The 16,090-nt window shown below is 49.0% G+C and overlaps 1 protein-coding gene across 1 annotated transcript in view; it reads left to right on the forward strand.

Annotated features, from left to right (window-relative positions):
* Positions 1–16,090, forward strand: part of rttn (rotatin) — a 54,081-nt gene that overhangs the window by 22,556 nt on the left and 15,435 nt on the right. Inside the window, exons 20-32 of the mRNA XM_079754463.1 lie at positions 661–746; positions 1,696–1,813; positions 3,102–3,198; positions 3,443–3,508; positions 3,654–3,845; positions 5,401–5,643; positions 7,230–7,389; positions 9,422–9,612; positions 11,049–11,268; positions 13,413–13,541; positions 13,715–13,825; positions 14,764–14,922; positions 15,360–15,437. Of these exons, the coding sequence (XP_079610589.1) occupies positions 661–746; positions 1,696–1,813; positions 3,102–3,198; positions 3,443–3,508; positions 3,654–3,845; positions 5,401–5,643; positions 7,230–7,389; positions 9,422–9,612; positions 11,049–11,268; positions 13,413–13,541; positions 13,715–13,825; positions 14,764–14,922; positions 15,360–15,437 (1,850 nt within the window). The remainder of the gene's footprint in view (positions 1–660; positions 747–1,695; positions 1,814–3,101; positions 3,199–3,442; positions 3,509–3,653; positions 3,846–5,400; positions 5,644–7,229; positions 7,390–9,421; positions 9,613–11,048; positions 11,269–13,412; positions 13,542–13,714; positions 13,826–14,763; positions 14,923–15,359; positions 15,438–16,090) is intronic.

The following is a 16,090-nucleotide window of genomic DNA, read 5'->3' on the forward strand; positions in this document are numbered from 1 at the left end:
GGTTATAGGGTGAAAAGGGAGAGAGGAGGACCTTTACATTTAGTGAATTTAGCAGACAATATATCGCTGTGGGAATAGTAAGGATGTTCATAGAACAAAGTGTCAAGCACTAACAATCACTAGGTTAACCCATTCCCCGTATACGACAAAGATATGGGGTAGGATAAGATGCGACACAATGCTAAGCTATATTTTTAAGTGCAATGACGTGCAATCTACAATAAGTGTGTACATTAAGTGCCAGGACGTACAACATACAGGACCTGTGCCATAGGATAATAGGTCGGAATCTAACCTTGTTCTCTGGCTGATGGCTCTCTTCGTGGCATGCAGATATCTCCAGTGTTTTTAAAGTGGGTAGAAAACCCTGTGAAACTCTGCATTCTGCCTGCCGTCGTATAGAGTGGAGAGTCGAAGCCCACCGTGAAACCCAATGGGAGCCAAACTACAGCGAAACTATTCAAAACACATCAATGTCCTGGAAGATCTCGAGACGGGGGCCTTTGTGGGTTCTGTACTCTTCTGCTGATGCAGAATGTTTGTCTTCCCACGGCCATATGTTTGTCAGGCAAACGGGAAGAATAACTGAATAAACAAATCCTGAGGAGTATGCAAATGTTTACCGTCGACATATTGAATTCTTCTCTTATTTCCCCGCAGACACAGCAATGCACCCTGTGCTGAAGACTCTTGGCATCGCGGACACAGTCGTTTCTTTCATTATGGAGAGTGTAAACGGCAATAAGGTACAGAAACAACAACCCAGACAAAGGAACAGCTAATAATGATAACTCACAGAACCACAGATTTTTACCGAGCAAATGAATGAGCAAGGCTAGACACTATTCAACCGCTACAATACAATCCCTCCCTTATCTCTTTAGAGGGGGAAAAACCAATGGGTGTATAGGCCTATTAATGTAAATCGCTTGCAAATTCGAGTTCACACATTTTCAACACACAAGTGTTTGTGTCTTGTTTGTGCGTTTGTCTGTGTGTGTCCGTGTGTGTGTGTGTGTGTCTGCGTCTTTGTGTGTGTGTGTGTGTGTGCGCATGTGTATGGGTCTGAGTGTGTGCATGTGTCTCTGTGCTTGTGTGTCTTTTTGTGTGTGTGTGTGCGTGTCTGCGTGTGTGTGTCTTTGTCTATGTGTGAGGCATGAGGAGGATGATGAAGGCGCTAGTCTGCTAATTACATCAGACGGGCAGACTGGTCAGCCGCGATCTCTGCACTCCTGTTACAGCTTGCCTGCTTAGCCGCTCTGTGACTCACAGCTAATTGTGTGTGTGTGTGTGTGTGTGTGTTAATGGTCCATCAGCCTGTCCAGTGTGGAGGTGGTCTAACAGGGCCATGGACATAAGGACGGGGAGGACTAAATTGTGTTTAGGAGCGATGGCCGCGGGTTGCACTCAATCAAGCATGTTCTGTTTGTGACTCGTACATTTAGGGCCGCTTATGAGCAATGACAGCAAGGAGAGGGTGCGTGTGTGTGGATCTGTGTGTGTGTGTGTGTTTGTGCAGGGCAGGTCTTGCTTTAATCGTGTGTGTGTGTGTTTGCTTGTTTGTGTGTGTCTGCGTGTACTTGTGTGTGCGTGCGAGGGAGATAAACATCGGGGAGATCGACAAAGGGATAAAGAGATCGAGAGAGACAGAGAAAATTGGCCACAATTGATTGCAGTGTGCATCCCCCCCCCCAGAGCATGGACAGCCTCCTGGAGCCCAGCCTCTGTGTGCTGAGGAAGCTGGTGTACGCCGACCCCGCCCTCCGCCACAGCCTCTCCCAGGGCCCCCCCCTTCTCCTCGTCCTCCTCAGGGGTACGTTCACCAGACCGCTCGTTAGGAACGCTGCCCGCCAGCACTCCGAGTATCTCCTCTTCTTCTCGGTCGGGGGGCGGGGGGGGCACACTCGTAGTAATAAAAACACACGCTTTGCAAATACACACGCACACGGACACGCACACACATGCTTTACACACACACACACACACACACAAGTAGAGATAAAGAAACACAAATACACAGACACACTCACACGCTTTACTCTCACACACACACACGCTTCACCCACACACACACAGGGTGTGAGTCAGTCAGTGATACAACGCCTCAGACGATGTCATCACAGAAGTAAGTGGCGCGTTAGCAGGATGCTAATGAGGCGGCTGTGTGCTGATGTGCCGTCGCAGGCCCTGTGCTACAGCACGCCGCCCTGGGCGCCTTGTGGACATCTCTCGTGAAGCACAGCGCCAAACACACAGTTGTTGTCAATTATGCCCAGAGAAATTAATTGGAGCCTTGAGTCTGACTCGGTGGGTTTATGTATGAGGTCGTACAGCGTCGTTCTGCCTTGAATGACAAACAGCGTAAACCGTGTAACTCTTACACTGCAGCCTTCGATATCTGTTTGACAGGAATTATGAATGATGTTGGTCAATAATGCAACCTCATCAAGCTCATCCACCGCTTCACGTCACTCTACGCCACTCCAGGCGTTCAAAAACATTGTCACTTCCTGTCAACTTGTAAGGTATGCGCCCTGCGGGGAAGCTAGTTCCCGCCATGTTTCTCTCAGGACATTTTTGTCATTTTCCCTAAAGGGGAAGGCTTTTATTATTTTAAACACTTTGAACTAAAGGGATGACGCAGTGATAAAAGTTAGAAATACGCTAAAACAAAAAGGTGAAGACGGCAGTGAAAAGTTCCACGGTGCTACGTTCAGTCACCCCAAGGCGTTGGACTCCCCAGTCATTAATTCCCAATAAATACACTGCCATCCTTTACCACAGAAAAAACTCTGACTTTAAATGTTTTTGGGGGTCAAAAACCATCTCCGTCTTCACCCTATTAACACCAAAGCAAGCAGAGGCGCTGCTTAGGTACCATCTTGCACTTATTTATTGAGCTTTTTGAGTTTGTGACTTTTTTTAGATACTCTGCTCGTTAAACGTACTACTCGTAAAGTAAGGTGATAAAGCATAGGGAGTGAGGTGTGTGTGTGTGTGTGTGTGTGTGTGTGTGTGTGTGTGTGTGCGTGCGTGTGCGTGCGTGTGTGTGCGCGCGAGCTCCACATTAATTGCCCGGGGTGTGTCTTGTTCTCCCACAGCCTCCTTAATAGTGAAGGACAACGGAGGCAGCGGATACGAGGCAGCTGTTGTCATGTGCTTGCTGCTTTTTGATGAGATCGCCACTGTTGACTTCTGGTGAGTTATTGATCACACCCCTTCTTTTTAATACCGTTTTATCGTTGATGTTGTCGAAACGATTCATAAAGCAAACAAGACATTGTGTGTCCATTACGACCCAACTGTTTAGTACTATTGGGGCAATTTGAGCAGACTTGCACACGGCCTATTGCCCATGGATGCTGACATTTTGTTTAGGAATCGAACATCGTAGCCGCTATTCTATCCTGCCCCTTTTACAGTGTGTTGCTCTCTGTTTCAGGTCCGGGAAACCTAAGTTGGACGGGACTTTGGCAACTTTCTCTCTGCCACTATCAGTCACCCACAGGTACCGCCCGACCCAGACCGTTGAAATAATAGGAATTAAAGAAATCACAAACGAGAAAGATCTGTGGTGAATCGCTTCACACATTACCATAAATCCCCACCATAATTGGACAATTTCCTCCCCCTATTATTATCTCCCCTCGCAGGTTCAGAATCCCCTTCCGGGCGGCGACCCACCACGCGGTCAGCCCCCACTGCTGCGTGGTGACCCCAGCGGCCGACCTCCTGACCTTCGGCCCGGCCCGCCACGCCCTCCAGCTGGCCTGGAACACGGCGTGGTACAGCGGGATGGACGGCCTTCTGGAGGAGCTCAGGGGGGTCCAGAGCGATGTCAGCGAGTAAGGGCCGCCCAGATGGCGTTTTATCACTCACACGTTCTATGAGGCCAGAGATGGATTTTTGGACTGCTCGGCGGAAAGATGGTGAATGGGGAAAGTTTCAGCGGAGAGGCGTTTAGGGTACTTTGGGGTGTTTCTTGATCATTTTCCCTTCCTCATTAGTTGCAGGTGAGAAGAGGGCATGGTTTGTTCTGCGGGTATGCATAACTTGGGTAACTGCAAAGTTGGTCGGATAAGTTTTTAATTCATTTTAATTCGGCGACGATTGTTTGAGTGATTCCAGTGAAATATTTCATCCACGCCCTGGGATAATGTTTTTAGACTCCCGACTTCTCGGTAGCTAAAAGCAAGACGGATGCATTCATTATCTTTTTCCAATCATGATGTGATTGAACAATTAAAACCATGACGATGCAGAAGGATCTCTCGACACCCAAACCTCCTCTTCGACGTCTAGCTCAACTCACAGCGTTCCACGTGTGTGTGTGTGTGTGTGTGTGTGTGTGTGTTAGTGTGTGTTTGGGGGGTCTTTCAGAAAGCTGTCATCCGTCTTCATTTCCTCCTAATGTGACCTAACGCAAACAGATGAGTGTGTCGCACAGCGCTTTAACTTTCTTAATCGCATCAGCTAAGGATTTTCTTTTGGAACGAGCGGCAGATGGATCAATCCTCACGGAGGCAAACTCGCTGCGACAGTACGGGAGAGGAGTGCTTACTGAAACAGAACCGCTGAGATGAATCCTTTCCACCGGGGATGTCGGTGTTCACTTCTGCCGCCCTCCTGAACATGCATAATATAAAACCGAGTTAATTTGCGAGGGAGCTAATCTATTACCCGTTCGCCGCACCTCAAACAAATACTTTCTTGTCTTCCTGTGTTTAGGCAAATCGCGGGAAACGCTAATTTTAGACCTCGCTTCGCAATCCTCCCAGGGCTCCTTCTCAGAGATTGCCGGCGCTGTTTTTCCGCGGGAATGTAGGATAAGTCAATCAAAGTGAGAGTCTCTCCGCTAGAACGAGGAGGGCGGCTTCTGCAGGTCCCATCTGTCCCGAACACGGCCGACTTTTAAATGTCACCCAAACCTCAGCCCGGCCCGACGGCCGCCCCGGAGGAAGACACTTGTCAAACACGCGCCTCACTACTCAAAGTCGACTCAGACGGGGGGCCGAGGACCCCGAGTGGAGACGTCTCGAACAATGCCTGACCTTAAATGTCGCTTGTTCCTTTATAGTCGTTTTGGTTTTATTCAGAGGGGCTTGTTCTTGTTTTCTTTTCTGATCCGTGCTGTTAATGAGCTGGCAGGGATAAGAACCTCTCACTCACGAGGCCCGTAGACTGCGGACCTGTTAAAGTTATATTTCTCTTATTATTAGTGCTATTTCCCTTATTTGTGTTCCTATATTGGTAGATTTGCACTATTCTTTTTGCGCTGCTGTAACACCTGAATATCCCTTGGGGATTAATAGTCTTATCTTACTGGGGCTTCATGAAGCCCAGAGCCTTGCCAACAATATGTATTTGTGGGTATGAACAGATTTCTTCCTCCCTCCCCAGGTTCCATCGCTCGCTGGTGCTCTCCGAGGCCCAGGTCCTCAACGCGCGGACCTCCCACCTCCCCGCCGGCCTGCTGGACTGCGTACAGGACATCGTCATGGCGGCGGGACACGGTTCCGTGAGGTCCGCCCTCGGCAGGCTCCGACTCTACCTGTTGATTGACAGGCTGGCCTTCGCGCACGGCCAATCGCACGGCTGCAGGAAGACTCTGGGCTCGCTCAGCTGGCAGACTGCCATAGCCAGGTAAAGGTTCGGCCTTGGGTTTGGGCAGGTTCGGTTTGTGTTTCTTCAGACTTTCATAGTTATATAGTGGTGTTTTTGTTTCTCTGCTGGAGATTAGTATTACAACAAGATTCTCTCTCCTTTATGTATTCCAAACATCACAGTTTATTAACGGGCCACAGAGGAAGCAGACTCCTTAAGTCTTAGATGAGAACTGACAGGCCTCTCAGCTCTTTGGTTTAGTTTGGTTAACCTTTCATATTGCCAGGAGAGAAACAAACAACTTGATCTAAAATGCTTTTTTGAATACGTGACCTTGCCAAAAGAGGAGCACAAACCAGTATCAAACAATCTCAGAATACATACAACAGAGAGCGGAAAGCGCTTCGGTTAAGTGGAACGGAACCCCCTGTTTCAGCTGAAACTCAAACACTGAGATAAAACGTATCTTTGTTCAATTCGACATGCAGTAAATCACAGAGTCCTCTTGTTGCATTCATAGTGGTTAACTACATTCATCTAATTATCGCTCTCTGTTATATGTTTTGATCATTCTTCTCCAAAGCAGTCGGCGCCACAAGCCAATGTTTACTTGCACTGCGGGATGTGATTACAGGTTGCTTTTGATAACGTGATAGTTTGCAGTTGTAATCCCAACGCCACACCGTTTGTTATTGGATACCAACTTCTTTTGAAAGATTGGTAGCCTACTTTTAGTTATCGAACAGGGAAACAACCTTAAAAGCATCTCCAAAACATGGATGTATTAAAGAACACCCGCTTATCTTAATCCCCTTCATCTGCAAAATGCCCTACCTTACAGTATTTTACAGCGGGCTTTAAAGTCTAACTGCATGGTACATTAACCTACATGGTAGAACGTGGGTCATGTTGTCCTCTATCCATCGGCTCCAGGTTCCTCCAGGTTTCTCCAGGTACATTAACCTACATGGTAGAATGTGGGTCATGTTGTCCTCTATCCATCGGCTCCAGGTTTCCCCAGGTACATTAACATACATGGTAGAACGTTGTTCATGTTGTCTTCGCTCCATCGGCTCCAGGTTCCTCCAGGTTTCTCCAGGTACATTAACCGACATGGTAGAACGTGGGTCATGTTGTCCTCTATCCATCGGCTCCAGGTTCCTCCAGGTTTCTCCAGGTACATTAACCTACATGGTAGAACGTGGGTCATGTTGTCCTCTATCCATCGGCTCCAGGTTTCTCCAGGTACATTAACATACATGGTAGAACGTTGTTCATGTTGTCTTCGCTCCATCGTCTCCAGGTTCCTCCAGGTTTCTCCAGGTACATTAACATACATGGTAGAACGTGGTTCATGTTGTCCTCGCTCCATCGTCTACAAGTTTCTCCAGGTTTCTCCAGGTACATTAACATACATGGTAGAACGTGGTTCATGTTGTCCTCACTCCATCGTCTCCAGGTTCCTCCAGGTTTCTCCAGGTACATTAACATACATGGTAGAACGTGGTTCATGTTGTCCTCACTCCATCGTCTCCAGGTTCCTCCAGGTTTCTCCAGGTTTCTCCAGGTACATTATCATACATGGTACAACGTGGTTCATGTTGTCCTCACTCCATCGTCTCCAGGTTTCTCCGGGTGCATCCTGCTTGTGGCGAGGACGAGCGTTTACTGGTGGACATCGTGGCGTTCCTGAACGTTTACTTCGAACATGACCCTCAGACTAAAGATGCGAATGAGACGGAAGACGCGGATCTACGATGGATACTGGAGCTTCTCCTCGATAAAGTACGGAGTGTTTACAATGCCTTAGGGAACCTCAATGCCGTTGTTTGCTATGTTATCGTCACCACTGTCCAGGTTTAGTCTTGGAACTGAAAAACAGTAGGATTATCTCTTTTCAGAAATAATACTTATGTTGAAATATTAAAACGAAGGTCCATTAGAGATGAGGCTTCAGTAACGCTGCTATATTTCTATATTGTATATCAGTGATACTGTCATTAGATTAAAGTGTCATTAGTTCCTTTCTGACTGCTAGGTGGGAGCAAAGGCCCGATCCACTCGTACCTCTAAGCACTGCTTCAGCGTCCTTCATTACCCTGTTTCCCCAGTACTTGTCCTTCTAACAGCAGTTGGCAAAGATTTATCCAGCCAAAATTTGAATTTCAGTGCTTTGACAACATATGGCAAGAACGCAGAGTAGAAACCATAACTATGGCGAGGGGTACGGAGCAGATGTAGTCAACAAACCATAAAAATATGGAAATTACACCCAGACAGGTCACTGCTGGCTCGGGAATGGATTAAGCAAACACTCCTGAGTGACAATTAATCCTGTTTGATGATGTCACATCACGGTGACATCATAAAACAAGATTAATTATATACCTGTGGCTTGGTCGTACTTGGAGGGGCCTGTGGGGTATATCCGTGGACCTGAAGCCTTTGTTAATGTCTCTGCTGCAGTGGAAGTCATGTTCAGAGCGCTCAGAGTGCTTAAGGTGTAGCAAGCAATAACGGCGTGGCAGAAGCAATGATTCCACCGGGGAGAGACGGCGCATTACTCCTGTTGATCTCGAATCCTATGTCCTCTCCTATATTTAGGCTGCTTAAATGCAGTTCTTCCAGCAGAACTCCCTAGAACTTCTCCCCAGTCGACTGAGTCTGTGTGTTCTGTGATTACATGTGTGCTCGCATTGAAACTCTTCACATGCGTGTCTCTGTAGTGGTGAGCACGCCAACGTTTGTACACAGGATGATGATGATGAAGGTGTATAATAGACACACATGCACACGCACACACACACACACGCATGCGCACACACACACTCACGCACGCACGCTCGCAAGCACACACACACGCCAAACACAGACGCCAAACACCGACGCCAAACACATTATCACCTCATTACTCCATTCTAACTCCAGCGCTATCGTCTCAGATCTCAGCCCGCTCCCCTTCCCCGGCTTTGCCCGGGGAGAGCAGGGATTGTGGCTCTTTGTAGCTGGCAGAGCTACTTTTAGGATTTAATCAGTCTCACCTTGGTTTTCTCATTAATGCGTGTAAACAATGGGGCACCCCCTGGAGGCTGACACCGGCTCTGCACGCAGGGTGGAGGCTAGGGGCGAGCAGCCTCCACTAGATGTGCAGACTCCTCTGTAATTACTGCTCTGGTTCACAAACATCTGTCTGTCTGCATCTTCTACACTTGCTGGTTCATGTGTGGTGCGAGGGGGAGTGTGTGGGTGGGTGAGGCTGCTCTCTGGCGCTGGGCTTTCTGCAGAGTTATAAAAAGGTGTGTGTGTGTGTGTGTGTGTGTGTGTGTGTGTGTTGCTGCTGCCTGGCTCCCCTTCTATCTCCTTCTGTCTCGCTGTCCCACCATCTCTTTTATTCCCCTCTCTGTTTTTAATATCCTTCTGTCTCTCGTTCACTCAGTCTCTTTGTCGATGCTACTCTCTCATTCTGTCTCCATCTGTGTCTGTGTCGTCTATTTCATTAAACTCTTTGTTTCTCCATCTCTCCCTCTCTACCTTTCATCTCTTTATATCCATCTCTGTTTCTCCATCTCTCCCTCTCTACCTTTCATCTCTTTATATCCATCTCTGTTTCTCCATCTCTCCCTCTCTACCTTTCATCTCTTTATATCCATCTCTGTTTCTCCATCTCTCCCTCTTCTACCTTCATATCAGTCTATCTATCTCTGTTTCTCTCTCTTATCTCGTCCACTCTCTCTCTTGTCTCTATTCTCCCTCCCGTTTCTCTCTTCATCTCCATCTCTCTGACTGAGTCTTTCTAACGCCCCCACTCCTCCCCCAGGACACAGTGTCCCTGTGCGGCTTCCTGCTGGTGCGGGAGGGCCCGGTCGTCCCGGGTCAGAGCACCGGGGGTCCGGCTCAGGGCCAGGGGGGGGTGGAGGAGCTCCGGGGCCAGGTCACTCAGAGGCTGCAGAGAGAGATCAGCCGCTTCCTCAACAGCCTGCTCCACCGCCTCGCCAGCACCCCCGACAGGTAGGAGGCAGCACTGCAGGTTATGTCTCAGTCGCTCTCGCTCTCTCTGGCTCGATCTCCGTCTCTGTCTCTCTCTCTGTTTGTATATCTCTGTCTGTCTGTCTGTCTGTCTGTCTGTCTGTCTGTCTGTCTGTCTCTGTCTGTGTCTCACTTTCCCTCTGTCTCTCTTCTATTATTCTATATGTTTTTATTTCTCTGTCTTTCTTGGTGTCTGTGTCTCTGTCTCTCTTTCTCTCTCTGTCTCATTCTCTGACTCTGTTTCTCTCTCTCTCTCTGCCTCTCTCTCTCTCGTCTCTCTCTCTTTGTCTCTCTCTGTGCCTGTCTCGCTGTGTCTCTCTTTCCCTCTGTCTCTCTTCTATTATTCTCTATATCTTTATGTCTCTGTGTCTCTGTCTCTTGGTGTCGGTCTCTCTGTCTGTCTGCCTTTATCTCCGTCTGTCTAAATTGCAAAGTGCTTTATTGGCACTGATGCAAATAGTGGTTGAAAACGGTGGTACTGACAAAGGTAAACAATGAAAAGGGAATTACATATTACACATACACCGAATAAATACAGACAAGCACATCAATAATTACTCTCATGCTTGATTATGATTACAGCATTCATCCAATGTTACCCTAGAATGAAATCACAGTCTGGTTAACACTCGCATACAAAACCACAGCAGAACTTCGCGAGAGACTGACAGGAAACCACTTGTTTGCCCAGACCTTGGTCTTCAGCACAGCGGTTAACATGTCTGAGGATCAGAGCTGAATGTGCCATCTGACGGTGTTATGTATCTCACAGTAGGCCGGGATGTACTTTGGTTTAGTAGCTGTCGATCAAACGCTCAGCCCTGATCCCCGTATCAGCCAGAGCCCCGGGCAATGGAAGCCATATTGATTCATTTATTTTTCCTTTTTTTTTTTTTTTTTTGCTGCCGCTGTATCTCGTTTCAATATGCCTGCATATTTGCCTCCGATTTTAATGAATTGATTTTAGTTTCCACAGGAAGGATAAATTAAAAGTGTTTGTTATGCGTTGAGTGTAATTCAGAGGCTTGCTGCTTACCGGCACCACAGTGTTGGGATTGAAGTGCAGAAGAAGGGAACATTGTTCCACGCTGTCACATTGTTTAGAGACACGCTGATGTGCCTGCTAGTACAACACACTGTGATTACAGCTAGTGATTGTGATCGCATTATACCGTAAACATGGATGGAAATGTACCAGCTTTCCTTTTTGACTGTCTAACGCTCTCTCTTCCTATCTCTCTCTCTCTCTCTCTCTCTCTCTCTCTCTCTCTCTCTCTCTCTCTCTCTCTCTCTCTCTCTCTCTCTCTCTCTCTCTCTCTCTCTCTCTCTCTGCCTGTCTCTCTCTATCTCTGCCTGTCTCTCTAACTCTCTCTGCCTGTCTCTCTAACTCTCTCTCTGCCTGTCTCTCCCTTTGCTAGGATATGTTTGGCACTTGCAGGGCCTTTCAAGAGCCAGCTGGCTCTCTGCTTGCTCCAGAGCCTGCGGGTGTCTGATGCGCCGCGGTTCTACGGTCTCCCCAGCCTGGAGAGGACTCTGCTGGGCATGGTCACCCTCACCGCCCTGCCCGGATGGAGCTCCCAGTGCCTGAACCTGGAGCCCATCTCCCTCTGCTCCAAGTACCTCGTTGGGCTGCTAGAGGTCAGCGCGACGTGTGTCTGTGTCCGTGTGTCCGCGTGTGTGTTGGTTAATCAATCTGTTCTATTTATATGAACGTGTTCACGTTGTGGCGTGCTCATATCTGAGCGCCCCGAATGCTCTGGCGATGCCAGGAATGGCATAAATGCCTGATTGCCCACCGAAATAAGTGAACGCACACAACATTAAAAAACCTGCAAATGCCGCAAACAGCAGCCGCACAATGCCGTCTGTGGAATTAATTAAAACTAAAAGCGAATGTGGTTATGAATTGCAATAGGTAGAAAAAATTGATTAGTTATGCTACACTGTGATGCCTCTGATGGGGATAATCCACGTTGCCAATCCCATCTGTTCTGTTGTTTCAAATGTCCACAAAAAACATAAAAACCAACAAAAACAAACACAATGGCCACCTAATGAGAGAGAGAGAGAGAGGGGGGGGGGGGGGGGGGAGAGGGGGAGAGAGAGAGAGGGAGAGAGAGAGGGAGGTACGGTGGGGTGTCCCGGTTAGTACGAGCGCTGGGGTTTTAGCACTCAAGAGCAAACACACATGCACACATACACGCACAAAGCCATCAATATGTGTTACTTTATCTTGGCGGGGCAGCACTGACATGCATCAATCGGCCAAGGCCTCGATGCGCTCAGAATCAGCCGAGGTCGTTGAACCGCGTGGCCCAAAGCGCTTCGTTAGACGCACGGTGCGTGCCAAGGCTCCTCATCCATATTTAGATGTGTTTTGCATGTCGTTAGCGCACTGCAAATTATAACGACTTGGACCGCTCCCGTCATGCAAATGTGTGTCTGAGCTGATGCTCGACACTCGTTCCTGCCCTGACGCGTGTCAGTGGGAACCGAGGTGCAAACTCAGCCGCATGACAGACCTACTCTGTGTTAGGGCATAAAAAAAGCCGAAGCATGTTTTATGCTTTAACTTTCTTTAAAGTTTCACTCATCGCATTACCTTTTTTTGGGACCCTCTCCTTGCATTTGCAGTCTCACCAGTTTCAATCCTCACCTCTTGAAGTGAACAGGCAAAAGCTGAGATGCAATCCCGCTGTTCGGTCAATAGGGGAGGGGTGAGCGAAATGGACCGTGGCCTTGGCAGATGCTTTAATATCCGCGCTAGATGAGTTCCTTTCTCAATCAAGAGGATGTGTGGTGGTGGAATCAGCCAACCTTCCCGCTCTATTATTTGGGGGAAGTGTGCACTGACGCCAACAAGGCCAGTGAACCCCGAGAGCTAATTTGTCGGAAGCCCCTTCATGAATCGGTGTAATGGCGCAGAGAGAGCCCGTTTCTAGAATTGGCCGATTTGCTCGCTCGATGACATATTGTCACTTTTGATCACTTCATTTGCATAAGCACTTCTGTGAATAGATTGGACTTTGTCTTGCTTCTTTCACTTTTACCATTCTCTTTTTCCCCCTTCTCACACTGTGACCGCTGCCAGGGACTCCCGGCTTCAGTCTTCATTCATTTTGCAGCCCAGATATTTGAGTTGGTTAGCCCTGTCCCCGTGAACAGACCTTCTGTTTCCCTCCCCCCACTGGCCACACCTTTGCCCCCCCCTTTCTCTCCGCCCTACCCCAGGGAGGGCTCTTGGCCACGGGGTCGGGGCCCAGCCGGTCCGGGTCTTGGCATCTCTTCATCAGCTCTCCGGCCGCGGCCCCACGTCTAGCGGGCTCATGAAGCAGAACAATTAGCCCCGCTGTATTTAACCGGGGTTTAAAATGCAGAGGTGTGCACGGCGGGCGCCACTCAGCCGCTCACTTTGATTGGGATTCAGTGTGATGGTTTGAGACGGGAGACGACCGATGGAGCGAGAGAAGAGTCCACGGCAGCCGTACATTACGCTGAGCGAAAAGATAACCCGTCCAAATGTTCTGGGTGATTCCCATTTAACACAGACTTTAACACGATTCAAAGTTTTAAATGTTCTGATTCATGGGGATCACCAAAAGGGCAGGGTAGTCTACTGTGTTCAGGATGTTTGACTTTGATGAACAAATCGGATTCTCTGAAGCCTTATCATCTTCCATTGTGTGTGTGTGTCTGTCTGTCTGTCTGTCTGTCTGTCTGTCTGTCTGTCTGTCTGTCTGTCTCTCTCTCTCTCTCTCTCTCTGTCTCTCTCTCTCTCCCAGGTGATCTCCTCGTTCTATGTGGAGTGGGGGGGGAACTCCATGTCCTTCATGGGCAAAGGAGTGACCAAGAACGCCGTCATCTGCCTCCTGCACCTCTCCCACGAGATGATGGCCGAGAGCCGGGGCGAGGTGAGAGTGTTGAGCTGAATGGGTCCGGAATATACAGCTGTACATTGAGACTACCCCCCCAAACGTTTTTACAACTTCTTGGATTGTGTCTCATGCAAAATGATTGAAGGAACACCAAAAGAACGATATCATGTTTTGAGCTAATGTCCCTCTTTCTTCTTTTGTTGCTTCAGGACTTCATTACCCAGTGGTCCTTGGGGCAGGAGGCGGGGCCTGAGGAGACCAACGGCTCCCAGCTGGGATTGGCCTGGCTCATCCCCCTTTGGGTGGACCGCGACCCGGAGGTGCGAGCACCACCGCTCTTTTAGTTTGACTTTACTTTTAAAGGACTCTCTTTCTTTTCGTCATACTATCGAGTGTGTCAGAGAGTTGCCTTCAGGTGAACCGCGGGTACTGCGCTTCGGACCCTGAATCCTTCAGATGTCCGACACCGTAAACACGACACTATCCTGCTCTTTCCCTCAGGCTCATCCCACTCTCCCTGCTGTTCTAGTTAATAACGATTTATAAAGAGGCAGGAGGTCTCAGCCCTTCACCACGGTGGTACGATAGACGCTAAACATGAAGGGTTGAGACATTCGCTGTCTTCCACAACACCGGCGCTCGCTCGCCGACAAACAGGTTTGGGGGAAGCGGCACACAGTCTGGCTGCTTTCATCGGGACGAGATGAAAGCAGCCAGGGCCTCATCAGCCTACACATGCTGGAAGAGAGAATAAAGAATCCGATGACAGCTAGGGAGCCCCGGCCCTCCCCCTGTCTGGAAACAGTCTGGAAACATCTGCAGGGCCGTGCTGTGACACGGTACCGTCTGACTCCAACCTCTGATCCAAAGTTAAGATGACCACGGCTATGAGACAACGCATCGTGTTACTTGTAGGGTGCAGTCGTGTTATGAAGTGCACCTGACCAGTGCTATTGTTAGAACACATGTTGATTATCTCTATTTACTATCTCGGTCTCTCTCTCTCTCTCGCTGTCGTTCTCTTTTTTATTTCTCTCTCTATTTCCCGCTCTCTCTGGTTTACATGAGACTCACTCACTCACTCACACACACACACACACACAAACACACAGTCACTCACTCACTCACTCACTCACTCACAGACACACACACACACACACACACACAGGGCTATTATCACTCAGTCTAACCCTCTTAATTCTCTGTCTCCCCTCCCCACCCCCTTCGCCCCATCCCTCCTCCCCTCCCGGCCCCCCAGGTGCGTTTTGCCAGCCTGGGGGTGGGCCGGGCCCTGTCCAGGGGTCCCGGGGGGTGTCAGGCCCTGTGCGCCAGCTGCCAGAACATCAGCGGGGGGCTCTGGGGGACCCTGCTCAACATCCTCCTGGACCAGCAGGAGAGCAGCCTGGTCCGCAGGGAGGTGGGCCGCCCGCCGTACCCCGTAAACCGTAAACCGCAGAAAAGCCCACTCAGGCTTACTGACCCTTTTAATTTATAACAAATGATCTGTTCATTCATTTAAAATAGATTGGAAAAGACAAAGAAGGGCAAGAAATAATAACTGTTACCTGAATGATACTCACTGTTGTTCTCCTTTAAGCATTTGCACTCATTCTCCTTTGTGTGACACATTGAGGCCAGCAGACACAAGAGATCAGGAGACTACTGTGTATTACCAGGGAACTACAGCTAGATGGCAGTGTTGTCGATGCTCTGGCTTATATCCTCTGTGTGTGTGTGTGTGTGTGTGTGTGTGCGTTCATGTATGCTTGTATGCAAATATGTGCATGTGTTTGTGTGCATGCTTTTGTGCTTGTGTGTGTGCTTGTGCGTGTGCGTGTGTGTGTGTGTGTCCAGGCGGCGTTGATTCTGCGCAACCTGCTGGTGATGCCGATGCCTGCCAACACGGAGGAGGCCAAAGACTCTCTCTGGAAGGTCAGCGGCCCCTTCAGCCCCTCTGTAGCCCTCCACTGAGTCTGCTCCAGTCTCTCTGTGTGTCATTGTTAGATTCTCCATCAAAAGCTGGCGCTGTTCTTTGTGTCTGTGTGCATATCCCCTCTCTGTCTGTCTCCGTCAGTCTGTCTTCATATCCCTCTCTCCTTCATGCTCTCTCTCTCTCCGTCTCTCTCTGTCTCTTCTCACCCTTCGTTGACTCTCTCTCTCTCCCTTCGTTGACTCTCTCCGTCTCTCTCTCCCTTTGTTGACTCTCTCTCTCTCTCTCCCTTCATTGACTCTCTCTCTCTCTCCCTTCGTTGACTCTCTCCGTCTCTCTCTCTCTCTCTCTCTCTCCCTTCATTGACTCTCTCTCCCTCTCTCCCTCTCCCTTTGTTGACTCTCTCTCTCTCTCTCTCCCTTCGTTGACTCTCTCTCTCTCCCTTCATTGACTCTCTCTCTCTCTCTCCCTCCCTCCCTCCCTTCGTTGACTCAACGAAGTCAACTCTCTCCGTCTCTCTCTCTCTCTCTCCCTTCGTTGACTCTCTCCGTCTCTCTCTCTCTCTCTCTCTCCCTTCATTGACTCTCTCTCCCTCTCTCCCTCTCCCTTTGTTGACTCTCTCTCTCTCTCTCCCTTCGTTGACTCTCTCTCTCTC

The sequence above is a fragment of the Pollachius pollachius genome, assembly GCF_949987615.1.
Source record: "Pollachius pollachius genome assembly, chromosome: 17".
Taxonomy (NCBI): Eukaryota; Metazoa; Chordata; class Actinopteri; order Gadiformes; family Gadidae; genus Pollachius; species Pollachius pollachius.